At 38.5% G+C, this 26078-nt stretch overlaps 1 protein-coding gene across 1 annotated transcript in view; it reads left to right on the top strand.

Moving 5' to 3' along the window:
• LOC149227589 (putative LRR receptor-like serine/threonine-protein kinase At1g53440) overlaps positions 1–26078 on the top strand; it is a 274290-nt gene that overhangs the window by 11363 nt on the left and 236849 nt on the right. Inside the window, exons 3-4 of the mRNA XM_089380545.1 lie at positions 24186–24257; positions 24418–24483. Coding sequence (XP_089236671.1) covers positions 24186–24257; positions 24418–24483 — 138 coding nt within the window. The remainder of the gene's footprint in view (positions 1–24185; positions 24258–24417; positions 24484–26078) is intronic.

Below are 26078 nucleotides of genomic sequence, written 5' to 3'. Positions count from 1 at the left end.
TGGAAGCAGCAATGAAGAAGCATAACATCCATTTGGGGCAATCTTCAACTTCAACTTCGTCTTCAGGAATGGCACTTTCTGCATGTGGTTGTCAAGCATCTCAGTCTGACTATGCATTAAATGTATCTTCTTCTTCTCATTCTCATGAGTGGCTCATTGATTCTGGAGCTTCTTATCACATGGCCAAAAACAAAGCCATGTTTTCTTCTTTAAATGATTGTAACACCAAAAATATATATGTTGGTGATGATAGATCTCTTAATGTTGTAGGGACTAGAACTGTTCATCTAGACAATGGTCAGTTTAATGATGTATTATGTGTTCCAACCTTATCCTGCAACCTTCTATCTGTATATCAGATAACTCATTCAGGTGAAGGTAAAATCGTTGAATTTTCAACTCATGATGTTGTAATCAAGGACTTAAAAGATCCTAAACAGATTTTGGCTACTGGCATTGCTGATGATTCTACAAGGTTGTATAAGTTTCACAACTTTGGGTCATCAAATCTTCCCTCAGTATTTGTTGCTCATAACGATGAAGTGAGCAAACTTTGGCATGAGCGATTTGGTCACTTAAACTATCGCTCCCTTCAGCATCTATGTAAAGAAAATATGGTGACAGGTCTTCCTATGGTATCTTGCAGAGATGGTGTTTGTTCCGGATGTGTACTCGGAAAACATCATCGGGACAGTTTTGAAAAATGTGCCTCTTGGCACGCCTCAGCCCCTTTACAGCTTGTGCATAGTGATTTATGTGGTCCACTTCCAGTTGCTTCATTCTCTGGCTGCAAGTATTTCTTAACTTTCATTGATGATTTCTCCAGACGCACTTGGGTATACTTCTTAAAACTCAAGAGCGAAGTATTTAACACATTTTTGGCCTTCAAGGCCTTTGTTGAAAAACAATCTGGACATCAAATTCTTAAGCTAAGATCTGATAATGGTGGAGAATATGTTAAAAACACATTCATCAACTTTTGCACTGAGAATGGAATTCAAATGCAACATACTGTTCCATACACTCCACAACAAAATGGTGTAGCTGAAAGGAAGAATCGCACCTTAAAGGAAATGGCTAATTGTATGCTACAATCTAAAGGACTTAGTCTTAGTTTTTGGGCAGAAGCAATTAACTGTGCAAATTACATAATAAATCACACTCCTACTAAGGCTTTAAAGAATATAACTCCAGAAGAAGAATGGAGTTCAATTAAACCAGATGTAAGTCACTTTCGTGTTTTTGGAAGTGAAGCATGGGCCCATATTCCAGATGAAAAGCATAAAGCTTTAGAACCTAAGAGTGAAAAATGTACTTTTGTTGGATATTCTGAAGATGTCAAAGGCTATAGACTTATTCCATTTAAGTCCAAAAATGTTATCATTAGAAGAGATGTAAAATTTGATGAAAATATATCGGCCTGCGAGCCTAGTCCGACGGATGTGCCACCTCTCCCTATCTCTTCTACCTTTGAAAACATTTCTTCTTCAGATGATGAAAGTGAGGGTGACAATCCTCCCCCACCATCTCAGGATCCTCCTTCAGCTCCTGAGCTTCCAAAATGGGTTCGTGCTACTCGAGATGCAGCAGGTGATCTTGCCGGTGATCCTACAGATCAGCGACGCACACGTTCTCAGTTCGAGAGAGCCTCTTCTTTACTGGCTCAAGCTCCAGTAAATTATGATCCTGACACCTTTGCAGAAGCTTTAGGCCATCCAGATTGGGAAGCAACTATGAATGAAGAATATCATTCATTATTGGCAAATGATACATGGGATCTTGTTCCTCTACCAAAGGGACGAAAACTTGTTAGATGCAAATGGGTTTACAGAACCAAGTATGGACCAGATGGGAAAGTTGATAAACATAAAGCTCGTCTTGTTGCTAAAGGTTTTTCACAGGTTGAAGGCATTGACTACACTGAAACCTTCTCCCCTGTTGCCAAAATGAACTCTATCCGCCTTGTTCTTTCCCTTGCTGCCTCTTTTAAATGGGAAGTCAATCAGATGGATGTTAAATCTGCCTTCTTGCATGGAGACTTGCATGAAGAAATCTATATGGAACAACCCATTGGCTTCATACAAACAGACTCCAGCCTTGTATGTCGACTTAAGAAATCCCTTTATGGTCTCAAGCAAGCTCCTCGGGCTTGGTATGCCAAAATGGATAGCTTTCTTTTAGAATCTGGCTTTTCTAGGTGTCATTCTGACAATACTGTCTACACCAAGAAAGTGGGCAACTCTCTTATCATCCTTGTTCTTTATGTTGATGATCTTATCCTTACTGGTAGTGATCCCAACCTTATAAACCATGTGAAGTATAGCCTTAAAAGGAAATTTGAAATGACAGACTTAGGACACTTACACTATTTTCTCGGTCTTCAAGTCTTGCAATCCAAGGAGGGTATTTCCCTTTCCTAGTCCAAGTATGCTTGTGATATTCTATGTCATTTTCACATGGAAGACTGTAAGCCAGCCCCTTCTCCCTTTTAGTCTAGAGTCAAACTTTCAGTCACTTGTACTTCTCCTGAAGTTGATGCTACATTATACCGTCAACTTGTAGGAAAACTCTTGTATTTAACCCATACTCGTCCTGACCTTTCCTTTGTTGTTGGCCTTGTTGCTCGGTTTATGCAAAACCCCCGTGAAAGTCATTGGAAAGCAGCTAAAAGAATACTTCGTTATGTTCGAGGTACAGTTCAGTTTGGGATTCATTACAGTGCCAAAGCAGCTCCTCTATTGGTTGGTTTCACTGATTCTGATTGGGCTGGTGACCCTAATGATCGGAAGTCTATTGCTGGTTATGTGTTCACTCTTGGTTCAGGACCTATTACATGGGCTTGTAAGAAACAAGCTGCCATTTCTCTTTCATTAGCAGAAGCAGAGTATCATGGTGCTGTAGAAGCTAGTAAGGAAGCCTTGTGGCTTCGTCAGATCCTGTCAGAATTTGGCTTTCAGCAGTAGCATCCGACTACACTTTGGTGTGATAATCAAAGTGCCATTCAGCTATGCAAAGATCCAGTCCAACATCAGCGCAGCAAACACATTGAACTGCACATGCACTTCATCAGAAAGCTCATTCATGACCATGTTCTTGAAGTGCAATATTGTTCAACAGATGATCAAGTTGCAGACATCTTCACAAAGGCTCTCACAGAGGTGAAGTACACTAAACTTCGATTTATGGCTGGAGTTCAGGAAGTTGTCACTAAGGGGGGATAGGCTCTAGTTCCTCCTTCCTTCTCCTATTGTGTCATATTTGTAAATCCTTCAATCCTATCCCAAGTTGTTCTTAAGGGGGGATGTTAGGATATTCCGACACATAGGAAATAGTTAAGTACAACTTGGTCTAGTGTAGAGTTAGGTATAGAGTTAGGTAAAGTGTGTTTCTTTACCGTTGTACATTTTGTAAATTACAATCCGACGGTCACGATATGTAGTGATCCGATGGTTCATTCTCTCCTCGGTATTACCGACACTTGATCCGTGGCTTGACACCCGATTGGTCCATGAATTCTATTTAAAGCGCATGGAGGGTCATTTGTAGGGTAATCCGTGCATGAGAGAAGCTTATGTAAATTTTCATTCTTTGATTAATAAATTGCCTGAAGTGGCCGCGTTGGCTCAGGCCGTGGACTGTTTCCCTCTTTGAGGGTTTTAGCCACGTCAAAAATACTGGTGTATTGATCTGTGATCTGGTTGTGAGCGATGTCCTTTTGGTGTTCTTTCTAAGGAACTTACCCTGTAAATTCCTACACATAAAAAATAGCACGTGGGCAAAAGCCAAACATGAGCTCTAGCCCCTTGTCACTATGGCCATCACCTTGGTTACTAGGGCCCCTAAGAGTGCCCCTTGCATCATTAAGGAACCCATGATTGTCCAAACCCCTGGTGGGCAATGAACTACCCAACCTTAAGGGGGTAATCACTGCTTCATTATATGCATCATACTCTCATTCCCTGGAGCCCTGAGTAGTAAAATGGAGAAAAATCAATAAAAGGAAAAAGGCATATGAAGAAGGGTGGAAAAACAAAGGCCGGGGTAACTCATGTACCACGATTTCTCCCTCCTACATTCATATACCCAAGGTGTGGGCTTCCCTCATTCTTGCTTCCCTTGTGCCATGGCATGTGGCTTTGAGCCTTCCCTATTGCCCCACTCCATTCCATCATCATTTCACATGACACCTGCCATTTGATGGATGTACCATGGACCTATCACTCCCTTATAGGTTGAAACCACTTAATAGGGTCCTTTATTAACCTCTCTTGTTGAGCAAGGAAACACCTGTACATTTTGAAGCCCATTTGGAAGGGCATGCCACTATGAAGTGTCCACTTCTTCCCTTGATTAGCAACCCTATTTACTCAATTGCACTAATGATTAATTGTACTGGAAGGTGAGGAGATGCATTGGATCTTATACAAGATTGTAGGTGGGTCTTCATCTTGGACTTGGTCTCCCTATATGGGGTCCAAGCCTTCCAGAGGGTCATAATGGCACTTGGAGGGTGAGCGTTGAGAGCCATGGGCCTCCACCATTGCAGAGCATCCATTACTATACCATGGGCTTCTTCAACACCACACATTTCTTGTTCATTCCCCAGCCATACAAAGATGATGATGCACTCGGACCACATTGCCCAGCCGGCCACAGATTTGCACCCAACAATTGGCAGCTGATCCAGAGCCTAGATGAGGTTTTGTCTCATCCGGAGGGACACGGGAGGAAATGTATCATCTTATATCCCTCACTGATGGAGTATCAACTTATTATTGAGCCACTAGAGACCCATGAGACCATTGATTGTGCCCCACAGCCACTTGGGAGCACCACTTGATGTTTTGCTTGGAAATCAAAGGGCCACCCCCTTGATCATCATTTATGGAGCCCTCCTCTTCATCATGGCACTTAGAGGACTCATCTTGGCCTTCCAACGATCCATCTTACTCCATTTTGCACTATTTCGGCCCTCTTGGGATGGCTTATCATTCACTTTAGTAGCTATTTGGTGGGCTTGTCACCAAAGACATGTATTTTGCACATTAAAATATTATTAGGGGCTTAATTAGGCTAAATTAGACCAAATCGAACTTGAGGAGCCTCATATAAATAGAAGAGGCCTCATTTGTATTTTTATCATCACTTGGATTTCGATCTCTCTTGTGAAAAGAATTTGGACCTGCAATTGTTGGACGAAATTGGATGTTTGGATGCATTTTGATGTATGGAAAATTTTTCTATCTTGTCTTGGAGCTTCTCTTTGCAATGTTGATGGATGGATATATTCTCATTGTCTTGTAAGTGCCTTTTGATGCTATATTTTACATTGTTACATGTCTAATGTATGGAATATTATGTCCGGATCTTGAATGTGCCCTAATTTAATGTGAATTTATGAGAACACTGGGATTATTGGATGTATTGCATGCATTACTCATAGATAATGATGAATGAATGTTCCTAGAGGTTTATTTTGCATATTGCAACCTTGAAACTCCATCAATCATTGTCAACAAAGTATAAATATCTATTGTAGTTGTGTAGCTGCCTCCTTTAGGGCTAGTGAAGCTGCATGGGTCTCCTTGATAGAGCGAATTTTTTGAATCAAAGTAATTCTTGACTCCATTTCTCCCAATTGATAAGGCAATGGGTCTAGGATCCTTGGTGATCATATCCTCATTGAAAAATCATTTATCCTCACCTTATCTTCCCTCCTTATTCTTTGTCCCTTTAAGGATAGGTAGCCTCTCTAGGGCTTGGTACAAAATTCATTTGGAGTGAGCTCTTGCAAAACAAATTGGATAGGCTTCTACACTGGTGTTTCCCCTAGCCCTCCTCCAAATTTGAGGCAATTCTCATGATTGAATCTCAAGATAATTGATGCCCTAGCCATCGTACCAAGTGGGAACCCTTGAAGATGCTTCAACTTGGGGATTCCTTGAAGTTTTGTAATTTAAGTAGCATATCATTCAAAGCCTTTTCACTTGACTATATTGACCTTGGATGAACTCCTATCCGGTCTCATACCTCAACCCTAGGTCTAGTATAGTCTCTCTCTCTCTCTCTATCAAGGGGTTTTGTGTGGAAAGCCATTCTAGCTTCTCCCAAAGCTCACACCTCAATTGAGCCTTTCCATTGAATGAGCTATCCTTGCCTCACTTCAAACCCTAGTATAGACACATTAATCAAAAGTGAGGGTTATTGGGACTCCTCCCATCGGTGAAAATATGAGAAGAGAAGGGGACATAGGTTGTGGTGACAATGGGCCTTTGTCCCAAATTGTTGTTGTGCCTTCCAGCTTTAGCCTACAAACTAGGCCTGCTAGTTTGTGCAACAATATTTTTGGTGCCATTATCGTGGACACGAGATGCGCGAGGGACCACATGGACGGCTCAAGTGGTGGAGAAAGTGGCACATCGAGCTATCTGATGGCTGCAAGGGGTCGCTGGCTACCAGTGGAGGCCCATCCATGAGAAATTTTTCTCTTATGCATACTACCCACAAGTAGTGGGTAACAATCATCATCATCAATGTTGCGATAATCGCGATCAGGATTAAATTGATGAGGGGCAGAAAATAAAAAATCGTAAAAATCATCATAAAATCGGTAAAAATCGGCAAAATTTAAAAAATACAAAAAAATTAAAATTAAAAAATTAAAATTTTAAAAAATACAAAAATTATGATTTTTTGGGAAAAATCGCTGATTTAATTGGTCAATTTAATCATTTCAAGGAAAACATTGTGTTTTTTTTCAAAAAATTGTGATAAAATCACGATTTTCACAACACTGCTCATCATATGGCGAGGAAGGTTTTTGCTCAAGATTGAGGCTAGCCATGGAATGGTAGACTCTAGTACTATTGAGTTTCCCTTGTAGGTTGGGCATAGCTTCAATCATGACAGATATTGCAGCGAAGCATTATAGGAGAGGAGGATCTAGTACGAGCATGTTGGGTAGTTAGCCATGACGGGGATGTTGCGGTGTCAGTAGGGGCAGTTTCACACTGCGATGGGCATGGGATCCTGGCATTACAAGATTTGGCAGTTCACTTACCTTTAGGGATGAGCTGGTTCCTATAGGGGAAGATCATTTAGATCTTCCATTGGGTTTTAGTGGTTTGTTGTTGGCATGGGGGACTTCACCAACATGGTGGGATGATTAGCAGGAGGAGAGCAGGGGGAGCCCATGTGGAAAAAGATTCATATCTACAGGTGTTGGATTGTATCTTTAGGAACCTACTCCTAAAGTGCATGAGATTGACTACTCAATAGAGAAACTTCACGAGGGGTTGATCAGGATTTTATATTATCGTGATGCTCTACTCATCGACAGTATGCAGAGGGCTTCTGGAGCTTATACTTGGTTGGACAGTGGGTGGAGCAAGGGGTGCTTCACGTTGATAAGGATGGCTTGGGATCCTAGTATCATGAGATTCCTTAATGACAGGATAGTGCATGGGACAAGGATGACTCAGTGGCACATTTGGGATTCCGGTATTGTTTAAAGTGACCATTGGGGCCAGCAAATAGTGGAGTCACTGGTTTAAGCATTGCTTGAGGACAAACAATTTTTGGCAGGGAGGACTGTAATATCCCCAATTTTGTGAGCTTGGGAAATTTTTCCCAATTTTGGTAATAGTAATTAGAAGGGGAAAATATTGTTTTGGAGAAAGGTGAAATGTATTCTTTTATTAGATATTGGAAACAAATTATTAGTTTATTAAAATGAAGGAAAAAGCCACTTAGTGGAAAATGGCCCCCACTAATCAAATAATAATTAAAAAGGGAGTCTAGAAGCATGGGGAGAAATTATAAAGGGAGGAGGGACTCATTTGTTGAGGGATATTTTGACTATTACACTTCACATTACATCTTCTCTTGGAGTTGTTTAGCACAAGAAGAGAAGTGTTGTTTAGCACAAGAGTTCCAAGTGGAATTCCACCCTCATTTCAGAGAACTCTGAGTGTCTCCCTAGTGAGGAAATTTGGGGAGTCCAATTCAGGATTTCCACAGAGCTTTATTGCAGGTGTTCACCCAGTTCTGCGCACTTCCTGGGCATAGAGACAGTTTTTGGAGCACAAATTTCTTCAGCTGGACTGAGTCGGGAGATTTAATGATTTGCAGAGAGATTTCCTACCTTGAGACTGAAATTTTGGTAGTGTTTTACAGGGCAGAAGTGTTGGCCATTTGGTGGGCCAAATTTCTCCATTTTGGCAGTGCATAAAGCTCACTAGAGAAAGCTTATGCAGGGGAAGAGGGAAACTAATTTCCAGAGGAGATTGGCTGGAGAAGGTAGTTTTTTGAGGGGATTTTGTGTGGAATTTTAGTGGAAATTCAGAGGAGGATTTGGAAGTTTCTAGAGCATTATTTCACAGCAGTGCATGTAGCGAGCTAGAGGGCCACTCACACTATTTGGTGGGCTCTTTCGTTATTCCGAATCATCCCAGATATTTTCTAGGTTTCTGTGGGTATTTGAAGAGAAGTCTATGGCTACATTTTCAGCGTGATCTAGGCAATGTTCAGGCCATAAATCCACTTTCTTTGGGAAGTGCGTTTTACTAGTCAGCTGATAATTTGCACCCCTGTGTGGGTTTCCTAGAGAGTTGGTTTGGGGCCAAACCCTTTTTGGGTTTTGTTGGCCTTGTTGAGAAAGTGCACCAGCTAATTTCTCAGAATTTTCTGAGCACTTCTGAAGGATTTTCCATTTCCTATCTGGCAGCAACAACGAAAAATTTATAAGGTCAACGCAGAAATTGGGGAGGAGCTTCTACAACACTTGAGCTTCATTATTATCACCTGAGTTTTGCCTTGCTTTCTTGTAGCAAGCCCAGGTTCTACTATTACTGTCTATTGTACCCATTCTTCTCATATTAATAAAATGGCTCAGAGCTTTGGTTCATATTTCTGGTGTTTAATTCCTATGCTTGTATGTTTTTGAGATTGCAGTTTGTAGTTAGTTCATAGCCTTTGTTATTTCTTGTATTTTCCTATTAGGAATATTATAGCATAGCTCAAGACCCCAAACTTGCATTTGAGATATTTAGCATTTATTACCCTTTAATGATGTAGCATTTTATTTTTCATCAGGGTTGGGACAATACAAGGGTTCCCTTTTATGGATGGAGCATCAAGTGTTTTAGGAACTGCATAATGGCTAATGTGGTGGGTAAAACTCATGCTAGGATTTTCTCTATGCACTAATTTTTGTCCTAACCACCTTTTTCATTTTATCATTTTATTTCATTTTAGCTTTCTTTTTCTTTTATATTTCTTTTAGTTGCATCAACCTCCAGGGAAAACTTTTCCAACTTAGACTCAAGGATAGGGATGAGAAAGTACCAATGCCTAATGACCAATGGCCATAGTCTCAAGAATGGATATGGAATAGAGGGAATAACAAAAAGTGGTGAATATCATGGTCACACTACTTTAGTTAGAGCATCCCCAATAGTGTCCTTCCTATAACCCTAAGACCTCAGAGGAGGTCCCACTGGACTGGAGTCAAAGACTAATGTCCCAAGTGAAATGAGGGAACAAGAATATAGTCAATCTCATTCAATCAACCATATCATCCCTTGATTCATATTTGTATGCCCCAAAACATCAATTAAAAGAACATGATTACAAAATGGTTAAATTACCTACCGATGGATCACCCACCTTCCTTCAAGAAGTAATGCCTAATTGGAGAAATAAATCTGACTGGAGCAATATGTGGAGGGACTATGACACAATTTCATGTGTTTATCAATATACATTAGGGGAGATTTGAGGTGTAAAATGGGCCTCCTAAGGAAAATAGTAAATTAATAGTTAAAATAATAAAATAAGAGTTATGCTTTTTAAAGAAAAAAACAAACTACTCTTTTTATTGTATTTTTGGTTTATCTCCTTATAGTTTTACTCAAATGTCAAGTGTAGACACCCGTTGGATGCAAAATTGAATTCCACATCCAATGAGTACCCACCCTGCATACTTGAGTAGACCCACATGGAAAAAAATTGAAAAAAAATGAAAAAATGTGTTGAATATGTTTTTTTCATGTATTTTCAAATTGTCAACACGTTTTTTCATGTATTTTCAATTTTGTTCCATGTTGGTCTACTCAAAAGTGTGCAGGGTGGTTACTCTTTGGATTTGGAATTTAATTTTGCATCCAACGGGTGTCTACACTTGACATTTGAGTAAATATATAAGGAGATAAGCTAAAAATACAATTAAAAAAAATAGTTTTCTTCTTTTCCCTCCAAAATATTTACCCCTAGGGGTGACATCATCTTCTTGAATCCTATTGGTTCTTTTAAATTTAATTTGTTAGTACATTTTTTGTTTTGAGGCCCATTTTTTCCCTCAGATTTTTCCTAATGGCCGTTGGCTAGCTAGGAAAAAAATTTCTTCTATAGGTTACGCATGTTTTGGTGAGTAACAAGTCCCATCTATATCTATCAACCTTAATGAATGCATCATTAGACTCAGGTTCTTTATGTTCCCCACCTTCTTCAATATTAGGTTGTGTTTACTAAATCTTCCTTTTCCAAAACGCTAGGAAATGTGTCATGCAATTCAATTTCTTGGAAAGGAAGGAAATTTGTTAAACATGTGTTTTCATCTGGATGAGGGTGGGTGGTTTCATGAATGATTCTAACATCAAGGCTCTTCTTGTATCCTTGTTCTTTAATTATTTGTTCATTCTTGATGGGAAAACAAGAAGATTCATTAATTTCTTCACTAATTTCTTCATCTTTTTTATTTGTACGGTAAAAAATATCCTCGTTTGTATCTACCATAACTTTTTGATCCTCAATAAGATGGGACTTATTACTGATCCAATTAGCAGGATTGCTAGGGTCTTGATGAACTTGCTAGATGGGCACACAAAGTGTAGGGACCTAGTGTCACCTCGGCCCAAACCCCTGCTCTTTTGACCCAACAATCTACTAAATAGTTAGGAGAGGAGTCCCAGTTGAAACCCCAATCAAATAAATGCAAGACCAATGCCTTATATGGAGTCAAAGTGAGGTGGAAGTGTTAATTTCTGAGACTGTCTAGCTCTTTCTGGCTACAACTGTGCAACAAAAAACTAAACAACAGGTTAAATGACATCAAATACTAGAAAGTACATTGTGTGACGAGTTGATTCTGGTGTTCTGAAACTATCCTAACCAAATATATTATTCTTTTTCTTGTTGGACTATTGGTTTAGGACTTATGCATCAAAACAACTTGCTGTCCTGTTATATCAGACTATAAAGTCTGCATAAAATCACAACGACAACAACTTGTTGAGCCCAAATCAGCCACTATATGAGTTACACACCACTCCTAGATGCTTTTTCTATGGATGGGACAGTTTAAGGATTAAACATGAGGCTTGTGAGGCCTCTCGTTAGATTGTAACAACAAATAAAGTCAATTTCCAACAATGAAAATTTCATTTTCTGTTGATTGGGAGTATATCCCTCTAGGCCAAGTGCCTAAATAATTTCCAAATTTATTTATGGTGGGAAGCTTAAATATTTGACTTTAAAAAATGTAAAATCAGCAAGCATAAGAGTCCTGAAATAAGACTTCTTACTCACCTGTTTGGGAATGTGAAGCCTTTGGTTTCCATTGCATGTTTCAGAAGGTACACCCAATAAACAAGTTCAGATTTGCAAGATTTCAACTAGATACAAGTGTAAAATATTTCTAGTAAAACCATGTAACTCTCCTTAGATTAGATCTAATAATAAACTCGAGTTCTCCAAGGTTTTAACTTGCTAATAAGATAAAATTAGTTAAAAACCAACAAGTAATTAAGTCCTAATCTAATGCTAAAAATAAATAAAATTAATTGTTCATTCTTGATGGGAAAACAAGAAGATTCATTAATTTCTTCATCTTTTTTATTTGTATGGTAAAAAATATCCTCGTTTTTATCTACCATAACTTTTTCATCCTCAATAAGATGGGACTTGTTACCGATCCAATTAGCAGGGTTGCTAGGGTCTTGACGAACTTGCTAGATGGGCACACAAAGTGTAGGGACCTAGTGTCACCTCGGCCCAAAACCCCTGCTCTTTAGACCCAAAAACCTACTAAATAGTTAGGAGAGGAGTCCCAATTGAAACCACAATCAACTTGAAGCAAGACCAATGCCTTAGATGGGTCAAAGTGAGGTGGAAGCGTTAATTTCTGAGTCTGTCTAGCTCTTTCTGACTACAACTGTGCAACAAAAAACTAAACAAAAAGTTAGATGACATCAAATACTAGAAAATACATTGTGTGACCAGTTGATTCTGGTGTTCTGAAAATATCCTAACCAAATATATTACTCCTTTACTTGTTGGACTATTGGTTTAGGACTTATGCATCGAAACAACTGCAGTCCTGTTATATCAGACTACAAAGTCTGCATAAAATCACAACGACAACAACTTGTTGAGCCCAAACTAGCCACTGTATAAGTTACACACCACTCCTAGATGCGTTTTCTGGGGATGGGACAGTTTAAGGATTAAATATGAGGATTTTATGAGTTACACACCACTCCTAGATGCGTTTTCTAGGGATGGAACAGTTTAAGGATCAAACATGAGGCTTATGAGGCCTCTCGTTAGATTGTAACAAAAAATAAATTCAATTTCCAACAATGGAAAATTCCTTTCTATCGATTGGGAGTATATTCCTCCAGGCCAAGTGCCTAAATAATTTCCAAATTTAATATGTGATTTATTTATGGCTGGAAACTTAAATATTTGACTCTAAAAAATGTAAAATCAGCAAGCATAAGAGTCCTGAAATAAGACTTCATAAAGGTACTTACCTGTTTGGGAATATGAAGCCTTTGGTTTTTGTTGCATGTTTCAAACAGTACATCCAATAAACAAGTTCAGATTTGCAAGATTTCAACTAGATACAAGTGTAAATATTTCTAGTAAAACCATGTAACTCTCCTTAGATTAGAACTAACAATAAACTCGAGTTATCCAAGGTTTTAAATTGCTAATAAGATAAAATCAGTTAAAAACCAGCAAGTAATTAAGTCCTAATCTAATGCTAAAAAGTAAAAAAAATTAATATTTTGTAAATAAGAGTGGTTGCGGGTTATACATTATACCAAGATTACCTCACTTTGCTGGGATGTGAAACTCATATTTTTTTAAGTCGATTTTGTATATGATAAAGGGAGTGAATTTGGTCTCTTGAAAGATAATTCACTCCCAATATTGACATAGCACAATCTTTAACTTTCAAACTTAACTAGGAGCGACCCCTTCTTGTGGCGTTCTCTGGTCATCAAATTGAGTGAACGATGAATATGAACTTTCCCCAAATTAAATATCCCCTTTGTAATGGTTCAATTGTTCAAAGGAATCCACCTACAAAACAAGTGAACAAAGTAGGGGTGTACGCTAGTTTGCCCTCTCCACCTGACTTGTAGCCCCTTGGTGGCTCAACCAACTTTGTGCAATTTTACTTATTAAAATTGAATACTAGATTATATCCATGTTGATACATTTAATCAAGAAAATAAATGTAAGAAAATCCATTGCACACAATGAACAAAAAAGTTGAACAAGGTTTGGGAAAATGAAGCTCTTTATCATTTGGTGGCACGAATCTCATACGACAACAACTATTACAAGAGGGGAGGCTAGCCTTTTATATAAACTTTTTAATGGCTAGATACTAACAGGCTAATGGCTAGTTGGACACCTCAAATAATTATTTTTACTAGTCATCTGCAAATTGGAGACATAGTAAATTTTCATAAATATTTGTTTACAATTTTTTATTTTCCCATTAAGGGGTCATCTTGGGTTCAATTTCCTAATTTAGTCCACAAATCCCTTCCTTCATGGACCAATATGGTCAAAGAAGGAAAATAGTACACCTTTGTTGCTCAACATTCCACTTACTTGCCTTTGAAGAAATTCAAATTGGTCCTTTGAGATGTATGATTTCACTGGGAGGTTCAACTTCGTCATCTGAAGGAATAATTTGTCTTTTAATGACTACTTTCTTGGTCTATTAGTCAACTTCTTGGTCCATGAAGTCTCCAACGGCTAGTTAGACCACCCAATGGCTAGTTGACTTCTCCAACATCTAGATTGACTTTTTCCCTTTACTTATTCGACTTGGTCACCTATTCATTGGATCTTCAATGCCTTGGACAATTTGGTATTTCTAGCACTTGGGTTTGGCTAAAATGGCCATGATATAAACTAGGTCTCTCTCAAAATATTCAAATATTTCCTAGCTTTGCCATGTCATCACCTGCTCTCCCATGCCATCTTCCACCTCTGCTAGTTCCATAATGCCTTAAGGAATCTTGTGAATTGACACTTGGGTATTGTTCCTCTCATTTTGGTGATCATTTGTTATGCAATGCATTGCATCATTCTTCCCAGTGCTACCCTTTTTCTTCCACCTGGGAACATGTTGACCAAGTTATAACTAGCCACAACCACCTCTGATTGGAAAAGTTCGACATGGAATGGATTCCTCTCATCAAACTAAACAATCTGAGACCAAGTTGACTTTTTTACCTTGGAAACCACTTTGCATTGGAAACCATGAACTACCTTGGGAACTATGAAAGCTGTGAATATGAGACTGTCATGCATGAGAGTTCTCTGAGAAATATTGCACCAAATCCAAGGCCATCTATAAAGCTCTATAGACTCTAACTATATGGTAAGACATAGGTGCACCTTGATGCAAGCTAGAATGGCCCATGCAATGGTGATCACCTCTACAAAAGAAAGCTCTCATAAAACCATGAGTCCTCAAGTAGACTCACCTAAGGCCGTCCAATTCTATACAGGACAAGAGAAACCCAAAATGATCTATAGGGGACCAACCATGCTTTGAATAGGTGACAAAATTGTAGAATTTCCCACTGTAGATCAACAGATTATGCAATATACTAAAGCAAAATACCAGATCTACTTCTACAACAAACTTGCGGAAGCTTAATCGATTATGAGCAAGATCAAATAGAACACATATAACTGAGAATGAGAAAGCAATCACACGTGAACACAGAAGAATACTCTAGGGAAAGCCTCAGCTAAAAACCCCGATCTTTGTAATATCATACAAGTGGAAATATGTATGGATTACACAAAGCTTTAACTCACAAGCTATCCAGCGCTCAGTACAATCCCTCTAATGCTCATAGATAGTCAAAGGCTTCTCACAAACCTTCTCCTCTTCCCTCCAAGCCTCCTATTTCCTTGCGTAGTTTCTCCTAGGGTCCAATGCTGCCACCTGTGTGAATTCACCTCTCGCACTGCTCACTAAACTCAGAAGTAACTGCGCAATCCTGAAGGAGATAATTCCTTTTGCATGGATGAGTTTCCTCTATAGGAAAAATCCTCCAATTGATAGTACACTGTCCCTTCCTCTGATCTCAACTGGGTCTCTGATTGAATTGACATGCATGAGTTATTTATGAGAGAATACTTAGTTATCTGAAGTGCAGCAGTTACATGCATGCATGCATTAACTAACTAAACTCACCATTAGTTCAACAAACTATTTGAACTAATCTAACTGGACTTAACTCAGTTAACTGAGCTAACTGATTACAACTCAAAGTACAACTCATCCTGATCTCCTTTAATCAAGGGATAACTTCCTCAATCAATGGAGAAACTGTTGCATGTCTTCAGATAGACTTCATGTTTGATTACAACTAATTAACTCAAAATGAATTAATTAATTATTTTACAAACATCTACTAAGATCAAATTCGAATTTTACTTCTCAATTTTAGTTCAGGGACTAACTAAAATTGGAATCTATCCCGAAATACTATTTATAGCAATGCTATTTTTAGCAGTTCCTGTTGGACACCTAATCTTAAAGGGTTAGTGTGGAAGCCGAAAAGACTAAGCAGTCCAAGAGACCTTGGGATCTGAAACCCAAGAGTCATATGTTGTACTATAAATGTATATCTCATCTTAATAAAAAAACATACTCACTAATTTATCTTTCCTATTCTTTGTTGTCCATGTGTGTTTAACATGGTATCGGAGCTGGTACGTTCATAACCTTCTCAATATTGTGTGAGCCACTTGTTTTTGTGGCCTGTGTAAACCAACGCTTCTATGTTTTAATGAGTTTTTTATGGTCCATTTCTGCAAATCAGTTGGAAGTCGTTGAACTGCGCCCTGCGCTTCTGTTGTGCTGTCATCCTGACATTGAAACGCTTGAGCGCTGTCCTATTCCTAAACGTTCCCCTGAGCGCTGTCATAACCTGAGCGCTGCCCTGACATATTCATTTGAATGCGCTCTGACTCCAAAACCGTTTCATATCCTCTGCACTCCCTGGGCTGTGCATATTCCTTTCCTGCGTGCTGTCTGCACTGTCCATGAGCGTTTCATGATAATTACCCTGCTCCACGCTGCTCAATTTTCATTGTCTCAGACCTGCTCCACGCTGCTCAATTTTCATTGCCAGACGCTGCTCAATTTTCCATATAAAACGTTGCGCTGCTGATGGTGTCAGCTCCCTGAAGCCGACTCCAAAACCGTTCTGGTTGAGTGAAATTGTTTTGTGGGCTAGTGCGTTTCATTTTAAGTCCGTAACTGACCTACTTTCATAACTCATCGAGTGCGTCTTTTCTTTGACTCCGTAGTTTTAATATCTGAAGCACTTCGTGCCTCTGAGAAGAATAGCAGTCCGGTGCAGTCGGTGGTCTGCGATCATGCTGCAGTAGAAGATGCCATTGTGGAAATTTGCGTTTCATCCTTTTCTCTGCCGTTTTAATATTTTCTGTCCGTTTTATCTTTAATTCAGCTGAGGAATAGCAGTCCGGTGCAGTGGGTGAAGAAGTTGGTATTGTGGAAATTTGCGTTTCATCCTTGTCTCTGCAGTTTTAAGATTTTCTGTCCGCTTTATCTTTAACTCAGCTGGTTTATGCGTTTGGAGGTTTATGTCTGCGGAAGCGCGAGAGAAAAGAAAGACGGAAGGGCGAGGGAGAAGATTCTGATGGCCATCCTCGATGAATAGTTCAACAATGATCGGAATTGATGAATAGTTTAAGAACGATCAGAGTTGCGGGCAGTTTATGTTTGAAGTTCATGTTGTGATAATGAAATGCTTTTCACATTTAGGAGTTGATGTTTTATAATCTGCATGAAGTGATAATGGTCCTTGCATCAGTATCAATTAAAAAGATGCTAAAATCTGTGGGAAGTTGCTGTAGAACGATTGGTTGAGCGCTGGAAACGCAGGCACAAATAAAATTGGCAGAATTTCGCCTTGATTCGGCCAAATTCCTCTGCAATACAGCGTACAATGTTCGCCTGTATGAGTTGAGCTCTATAAGGTTTGTTTATGGAATTTGGAACGTAATCTGGTAAGTACTCATGCGCGGCTTCGAACCTGGTTGTTGGTGTTTCAGTGCGTGATTGGCACATATGTAAAGCGTTGATGCGCGGCTTCATATGAGATACATTAAATCGATTTTATGCAGATATAGCGCGAGAGCGCACCTGTCTTCATTAACCTCTTGGCTCATCTCTGTATTAATAGTTTGATGTCCGTCGTGTGCTTTCAATGACAGTTTGCTGCTGATATACATCAGAGTTGCCTGAAGCGGAAGCGTGGGTGGTCCTCGCTACTCTGATGGCCGTTTGTGGTGACTTATCAAAAGGAGGTCACGAGTTCGATAGACCGCATGAAAAGGAGAAATGAGAAGCCGTTAACTTCTCCGTATTGCTCATTCCATTGCCGCTGTTCGAGAATACTTCGAGCATCTGAAGAGACACCAGAACGTTAATGTGAGAATGCCTCTGTCCGCCTGCTTTGGAACGGTGGTTTGAAAAGTCGTTTGGAAGGCTCTTCCCTTTTTGTGGCTTGGCTGTAAACTAGAGCACTGGGCTGAGGATGAGTTGAGCGGGTTTTGGTATGCGTTTTTAATGAATTGATGCTATGATGATTCGGTGCAGCGTTTTCATGTGATATATATATATGCGCTCTGTTATATGCTCAACATATATGCGCTCTGTTATATGCTCAACATAGATGCGCTCATTAATTTCTGTGTTAACCTGGCCTGTGTCAACACATATATGCTCTAATACATAGTGACAGTGGTAGTCATTTACATTCTTCTTGCACCTGCTTGACTAAATGTTCATCTGCATTATGGCCGAGAAATCTCATGGGTTGTGCAAGAGGCCATCTAGGACTGGTATTTGTGCTGTATCGCCTATGATAGATAGCAAATGGTGAAATATATAACTCGTTTTGAAGATCTAGATAAAACTGACCCAGGATTTCGGACCGTAGCATGCCCTTGTAAATTAAAGTTTGATTTGATAGAGAACAAAAGTAAAGCTCACTTCTCATTCTTCTGACACCACTGCATTTTCAATTAAAGCGCTGCATAAAGAATGATCTAGCCCCAAGGCTACAAACTTGTATTTTCTGTGGTTGTTTCAGTTGAGCAGCATATCACTGTACCTGTGTTTGAAATCTTAATGAGTATAGACTATTGGAAGTGATGTTTGGTGATGTACCTCTGCTATAGAGGGTCTCAAACTTTCTCATCTCATTGGATGTGTGGCTACGAGTATATTGAAGACACCCCATATTTATTTCTCTATCTTGGAGCTGAATACATTGCATATATTGTCACTGTGGTGTTTTCTCTGTAATGATGGAGCTTCTGTGATGTTATAACACTTATCTATAGCCACTGTTCTTCCTAACATTTGCTGGTATATTCTACTTCAGATCTCTGTTATTATTAGAGTTGATATATCAGAGGTATATGTAATCCATTCCTGTAGTTGAAGTTTGAATTTCAAAGAAGGAAGAAGTCATTTAGTTGTGCATCCATACAAAGCGTATCTTGGTATACCTGAGCATTTTAAGGGTGAAACATATCTATTGTATCTGTGTTGGAAGGACTTTGAGCCTCTCATTCTTGCTGGACACAAATCTGTTTGTGATTGGCTAAATTCTTAGCTGGATTGTTGAGTGTTCATTTCTTTGTTGATACAATGGCTAGATTTGATGATGTATTAGAGTTGCTGAATACACTAATACACTCCACTATTGCTGGGAAGGTAAATGTTAGCAAAGACACTCTTTGTGACATTCAGACATGCCTGCATGATGCACAAGAAAAGATTGATTTTTTGCAACTAGAATCTCAGTTCCAGCAAGATGAGCTTCAACAGATTTGTCATTCCAAATTGTTTTCTGCTCAAAACAATATGTTGTTCAAGGTTAAAACAACAAGTGGTGAAATTAGTAAGATTGAAGTTGAATCAGATCCAGAATCCAATAAAGCAGCAGTTGTATATGCAGATGTAGAAACTCAGTCTGCACTTCCCAAGCCCATCATCAGACCTTGGGAACAACTTGTCCACAACAAGCACAAAACTGGTCTTGGATATGACAAGGACTTGTCCTTTCATATTCCAGACTATGCCAAGCCCATTCAGTTTCAGAGTGCTGGATTCATTGATGACAGTTCACCTGCTTCTTATGACAGTTCAGTTTCAGCTGTTCCAGATTCTGCCCCTCTTCCACAGCAACAGCAACAACAACAACAACAACAACAGATCGTGAAATGCCAACATTGTGACCGAGTTGGCCATTTGAAAGATCACTATTTTGATCTTCATCCATGTAAGCACTGTCATAAAACCAGCCATTCTTCACACAGATGCTTCAAAAACAAACATCCTGCAAGAACAAAGATTCATCTTGGATGGATCGCTTCTTGGCAATGGGCATCAACAGCCAAGAAGATATTCCAAACACATGTTAGAACTTGTTCCAGAGTATTGAACAGTCTTGCAGTTGAGTCTTCTCCATCTTCTCACCTTGTACCTGACAGGGGGGAAAATGATGGTCATCTACAAGCTTCAAAGTCACATCAAGCGAGCCTGAGCCACAATCTGCCACACCAGTTTTAGAGTTGCAGCCAGAGACAAAGATGCCTGTGAACAGATTGAGAACACTTCCTCTAGCAGAAGACACCAGCTTCTTGCCAGTTTTGGAAGAGTTCCAGGAATTGCATTAAGCATTCCAGAGTTGTTGGTCATCCTTAAACCATCACAGATTGAGAACACTTCCTCTAGCAGAAGACACCAGCTTCTTGCCAGCTTTGGAAGAGTTCCAGGAATTGCATTAAGCATTCCAGAGTTGTTGGTCATCCTTAAACCATCACAGGTTGAGACTTCCCTTTTCAGGTTGAAGTTTTTACCTTTTATGCGGGGTGAGACCTCCCTTTTATGGTTGAAGGTTTCCCTCTTTGAAACAATAGGATCACTTCCTCTAGCAGAAAACTTCAGTGTCTTGCCAGTTTTGGAAGAGTTCCGGGAACTGCACTAAGCGTTCCAGTGTTGGTGGTCATCCTTAAACCACCGCCCTTTTTACCAACATTTCATAGAGCACATTCAGCCTAGTGCTGCCATGCATTTTTTGCACATTTTGTATTACAGCTCTCTTCTTGGACTCATACATAACCCTTCGGATTAAGGGGGGAATGTTGGACACCTAATCCTAAAGGGTTAGTGTGGAAGCCGAAAAGACTAAGCAGTCCAAGAGACCTTGGGATCTGAAACCCAAGAGTCATATGTTGTACTATAAATGTATATCTCATCTTAATAAAAAAACGTACTCACTGATTTATCTTTCCTATTCTTTGTTGTCCATGTGTGTTTAACAGTTCCATTTTTCATTCCTTGTTGCTATATCCAACATTGGTACCTGAGATGCTATTTATAGCATTTCTTGTTGCCATTTTCAACAAAAATAAAGACAATGAGAACAAGACACAAGTTGGGATACCTAATACAAAACCTCCCATGGTTGTTACAATGCTTTGACATGTGACCTTGGGCTTACAATGGTGGTGATAATTACTGCAAAAGTTTTTGTATGTACCCCTATTGGCATGAAGCATGACAAGACTCTTTACCATTATTTTCTTCTTGAACTGACACATTTAATTCCACTGTCTCAAGATCTTCTTTGTTAATGAATTCTTTAAGATTTCAAATAGGAAACCCACATGTCATCGCTCGCTGGCTCATAGTATGAAGGAGAAGGATGAACCTCTTCATGGAAATCTTCTTCTTCTTCTTCTTCACTGACGTCTCGACTTGAAGGTAAATGACCAAGGCCTTCATTAGAGAAATTTTGAGGTCTAAAATGGGCCTCCTAAGTAATACTATAAAATAATAGTGGAAATAATAAAATAAGATTAGATTACCTCATTAATTTTTGGAGGGAAAAAAGAAAAAACTATTTTTTCATCTCCTATTTTCAACTTATCTCCCTATGATTTTACTCAAATTTTGAGCGAGAGCATTCATTGGATGTGGAATTTAATTTTGCATCCATGGTGTACCCATGTTGCATACTTTCAATGGACCCTACTACATGAAAAATGTGAAATACATAAAAAAAATGTGATTTTTCATGTATCTCACATTTTTCATGTAGTAGGGTCTATCAAAATTATGCAACATGGATACTCCATGGATGAAAAATTAAATTCCGCATTCAACGAGTGCTCCTGTTCAAAATTTGAGTAAAATCATAGGGAGATAAGTTGAAAATACAAGTTGAAAAAATAGTTTTTTTTTTTTTTTTTGTTACCTATTTACTCCAAAAGTTGTGAATCATCCCCCATGGTTGACATCATCATATTGGTTCTTATAAAGTTGAATTTTGTTGTACCTTTTTTGTTTTGAGGCTCATTCTTAACCTCAAAATTTCTCTAATGCTTCTTGAAGTTTTCATGAAATATATAGCCTTTCTGTTTCTCAAACGAGGGGAAGCCAACTTCCTAAATCATAATCCCATCTTGCACCAAATGCTTCCAAGAATTCTATTAAATATGTAAACATGAAATCCTTCCAAATTCATCATGAAATCCTCGTGGAGGAATTCATTTTTCTTACAATATTTGATAAATGTGGAAAGGTGATTTTCAATTGATTCCCAATATCCATGAAAATTGGGTCTATCATGTGACCCAACTATATCATGGGGAAAACCCCTCATACCTAGAAAATTAATTGGATCATAACATTTTTGCTAACCATTGAGGTAGATCCATCTTTTGTTAGTTATAAAATTTGGTAGTAAGGCTAGTATGAAAAAATAAGATGTATGTTGCAAGAAACATCACCCCAATAGGCGTACCAGTACCTAAATGTGTTGAAATACTAAAATGCCCTTGAAATGTTGTCGATTGCACTATAAGATGTTTCACAATTTTGAAATGTCGTGTGGTATAGATGGTGGTGTTTTGGGGCTATTTCCATGGCATTTTGACGCGTTCAATGACTTGTGTGGGCTTGCTCAAGTGTCCAAGAAGGGCATGGGGACCTTTTATGGCCCAAAAACTTTAAATTTATCATTTTCATTAAGATTAATTCACTCCTAAGCTAATTTCATTTAAGAAAATTAAATTAGAGTTCCCTAGAAAATAATAAAATTAGAATTCTCTAGAAACCCTAAAAGTCTCTTCCTTTCTATAAAAAAACACTTCATTCACTTATTTCTCACACATTATTCAGCAAGAGGAGCTTCCTACAAAAATAGGAAACATTCCAGTTGTGTTTTGGGTCATTGGGAGCAAGCTTTGGTGCATTTATAGCAAGAAGAAGGGCATGTGCAGTAGTTTTTTGGGTGAATAAATTTATTTTCTGCTTTTGCAGCATTCATAGCTTCTCAAAGTGGTGTTTCGGGTGCCCCTAGAGCTTCTTAAGCAATCAGGAAGAAAGAATTCTATCCTCTTTGGAAGTATGTTACCAATGTCAAGAAAATGAGTGTTGGGGGTACTTGGGAATGGAGGTGCAATTTATGTAAAATTGATAGGACCTTCAAGGGCTGTTACACAAGAGTGAAGGCTCACTTTTTGCATGAAGATATAAAGGGTATTGAAGTTTGTGCACATACTAAAAATCCATAAGTGAGGGCTACATTTAAGAGAGAGCAAGATGATGCTCAAAGATTGAAGGATCAAAGAAGAAAAATTGGTATGGGTGACGCTAGCATCCTCAATTGCTGTTATTGAACAAGTAGGGCTAGAAAATGTGGTGCAAGTTATCACATATAATGCACCTATTTTCAAAGCTATAGGATTAATTGTTGAGAGTAGGTACAATCATATACTTTTGATCTTGCAAACTACTAATAACTAGCCACTGACCAATTAAAAATATGCAAATGGATTTATAGCATTTATTACACAAATCATAGAAATATAAATATATTGACTTAATAAGTGTTTTTACAATTGTTTATACCTTTAGTCAAGTGTGGGTTGCCTAGTCAGTGGAATGGGTAGCTAGTATAAAGCCTACTGAGATTCAATTCTTGCTAGTAACATGTGTGTTTGTGCTTGCCCTTGTGGATGCACACCAGTGCACACAATAGTTCGGGTTAGGTGGAGGTCTTGGATGACTTTAAATTCCATCTGCTTCGCTGAAAATTGAGCAAATTGAATTGTGCTAATGGATCCTTGTAATGCTAAATCTGGGCACATTAGCCTAATTGTTATAAGGGGAGGGGGATATTTTACTTGAAAGAATTATAGATTGTCTTTCAATGATCACTCTGTTAATATTCAGTTGATCATGGTCAATTCCTTACTATTGTTCCAGATTTTATGAAATCAATATAAACTAAGATATAATTCCAATGTCTAAACATAATCTGAAAATAAGCTTATTTTGAATCAACCTGAAAAAATTTCTCCTCTTCACATCTGTTACTTTGATTTTCTTGTCTGAACCAAGCTTGAGCATGCTTCTAATTGGACGTTGAATGCTGATACTGTATCTGGTTAAGCGTCATTCTTTTTCTTGTACAATAAGATGCAGGTTATGTTTCGGGAATGGAAGCTAATATAATAGTGTGTATTGCAGGAATGTCCTACCGCTTAATGTTTTCTATATATCACTTTTAAACATTTTCTTTTTGCACTTTCAGTATTTCATTTTCTTTCAGTGAATATGGAAAGCATTACATGAACTGAGTGTGGTATTTCTACAGCAAGGAAAGATAGCCTTCTTATCTAGAGCATAGGTGGATGGAAGTTTGAATTTTGAAAATTATCATAATCTAGTTTATAATATACAGTCCTTACGTTGACTACTTTTATCAAGTCTTATTCTTGCATGCCTACTTACCTTAACATTATTGTGTTAGGGACTTGAGCTTTAATAATTTTACAGGAGGAATTCCAGATTCACTCCAAAATTTGAGCACTCTGACAATTTTGTAAGTGTATTACTGGACCAAATAATATTTATTCCAATCAAAAACATTCTCACAATTATGTGAACTGCAATGTTTTTCTCTGAAAATTCTATCAAACCTAATATATGGAAGGTCACAAGTTAAATCACCTGTGAGATAACTTACATTGCAATAATTGCAGGTTGCTTGGAAATAACAATTTATCAGGGAAACTTCCTTCCCAAAAGAGTGCATCCCTTGCATACCTGTAAAGTTCTTTTTTTCCTTTTCTCTCTCTCATAGACCTTAACAAAGAAACAAGAAATAAATACATATGCATACATTCATTTGTTTGCTTGGTTCTTAGCTTGTTGGATAGAATATGAATGCCCATCCACATAGATATGCATATTTTAAACAGGATTTTGATTTGATTTGATGCATATTAGATGCTCCTACCATAAGAGACTAATTTAATATATATTAGGAGGATTGCCAAAATATATTTATGGTGTTTATGTTTGATGGGAGAAAAGTCAGTTTGGGAACCCATGGTTCGATCAGCGTATCATATTTTACCTTATTTTATTGGTCATTGTACCTCATCTAGTAATATAGTCTTCCCATAAAGCATGCTTAATCTTACTATCTAAGTACTTTTTATTATCTCCAACAACCCTTTTTATGTTCATGATGAGATTCTGTAATATCCCCAATTTTGTAAGCACGGGAGTCACTAAGGAATTTTGACCAATTTTAGTAATATTAATTAAAAAGGGGCAAATATTATTGGAGAAAGGTGGCTAGTATTATTTCATTGTAGAATAGCACAATAATTATTTTTATTAAAATAACAGCAAAATTAACTTAGTGGAAAATGATCCCCACCAATAAAATAATATTAAAAATTAGTCTAGAAGCATGAGAAAAAATTATAAGAGGATGGACTCATTTTGTGGATTATCTTTTGACTATTACATTTCACCTTTTATCTTCTCTTGGGGCTGTTTAACACAAGAAGAAAAGTGTAATATTCCTAATTAGCCATGGCTAATTGGAATATTCGATTTTGCTCAATTTTGCCTTCTATAGTTATTTTTAAATAAAAACGTAAGGAAAAGGGGACACAACTCACTTTTAGAATAAAAGTCACTCCTAGTAGCATAACGTTGTGACTTAAAGGGGAGCCAAGGGGGCCAAAGGACCACGGAGAGATGGGGCCCACACAGACACTTGGAGGGACTGCGCAGATGGGAAAAGGAACATGTGGCAAGAGGAGATTACATTGGAGGAGGTGAGCCTTGGGATTGAGAAAGGCCAGTGCTATAAAGGAGAGAGGAGCCTCCTCATTTTGGAATTCGATTATGAGCATTTGAGCTAGTCACTTCGACTTGGAGCACGCTAGCTGTTTAGCTTGTCTGCATCACTATTTAGTGCACTAAGTGTCTTCGTTCGGAGATCTCACCCTTAGCCCCGGGGGACTTCGAGTGCCTACTCGGACAAGGTATTTTCAGCAGTGTTTTGCAGTAGTTTCGTTCTTTGGCATTTAGGTGGAGCTGAGCATTGGAGGACTGCACAGTCTTGAGAGAGAGGGACGTAGTTCTTCTGGAGGCAGTTCCAGATTGGGGGTTTGTGGAGGAGTTGAGCTGGGATATTGAGCAAGGGATCAGCTCTTGCATATTGGAGGAGTTTGGCAGAGTTTCTGGTAGTATTATGGATGATTCTACTCAGTGACAGCGCCTTGAGGGATTGCGTGATTCCCTAAGGGGGCGATTTTCAGGGGTCAGCTATTTCATAAAATATTTCTGGGTTTTCTGAGTAGAGGCGGATTCTAGAGTTTCAATATTTTCTGAGGAGGGGAAC

The sequence above is a fragment of the Pinus tabuliformis genome, chromosome J (genome assembly GCF_031772625.1).
Source record: "Pinus tabuliformis cultivar Carrire ecotype Pingquan chromosome J, CPIR1, whole genome shotgun sequence".
Classification (NCBI taxonomy): Eukaryota; Viridiplantae; Streptophyta; class Pinopsida; order Pinales; family Pinaceae; genus Pinus; species Pinus tabuliformis.
The sequence above is the reverse complement of the archived record's forward strand: the minus strand, read 5'-3'. Positions and strand labels throughout refer to the sequence as shown.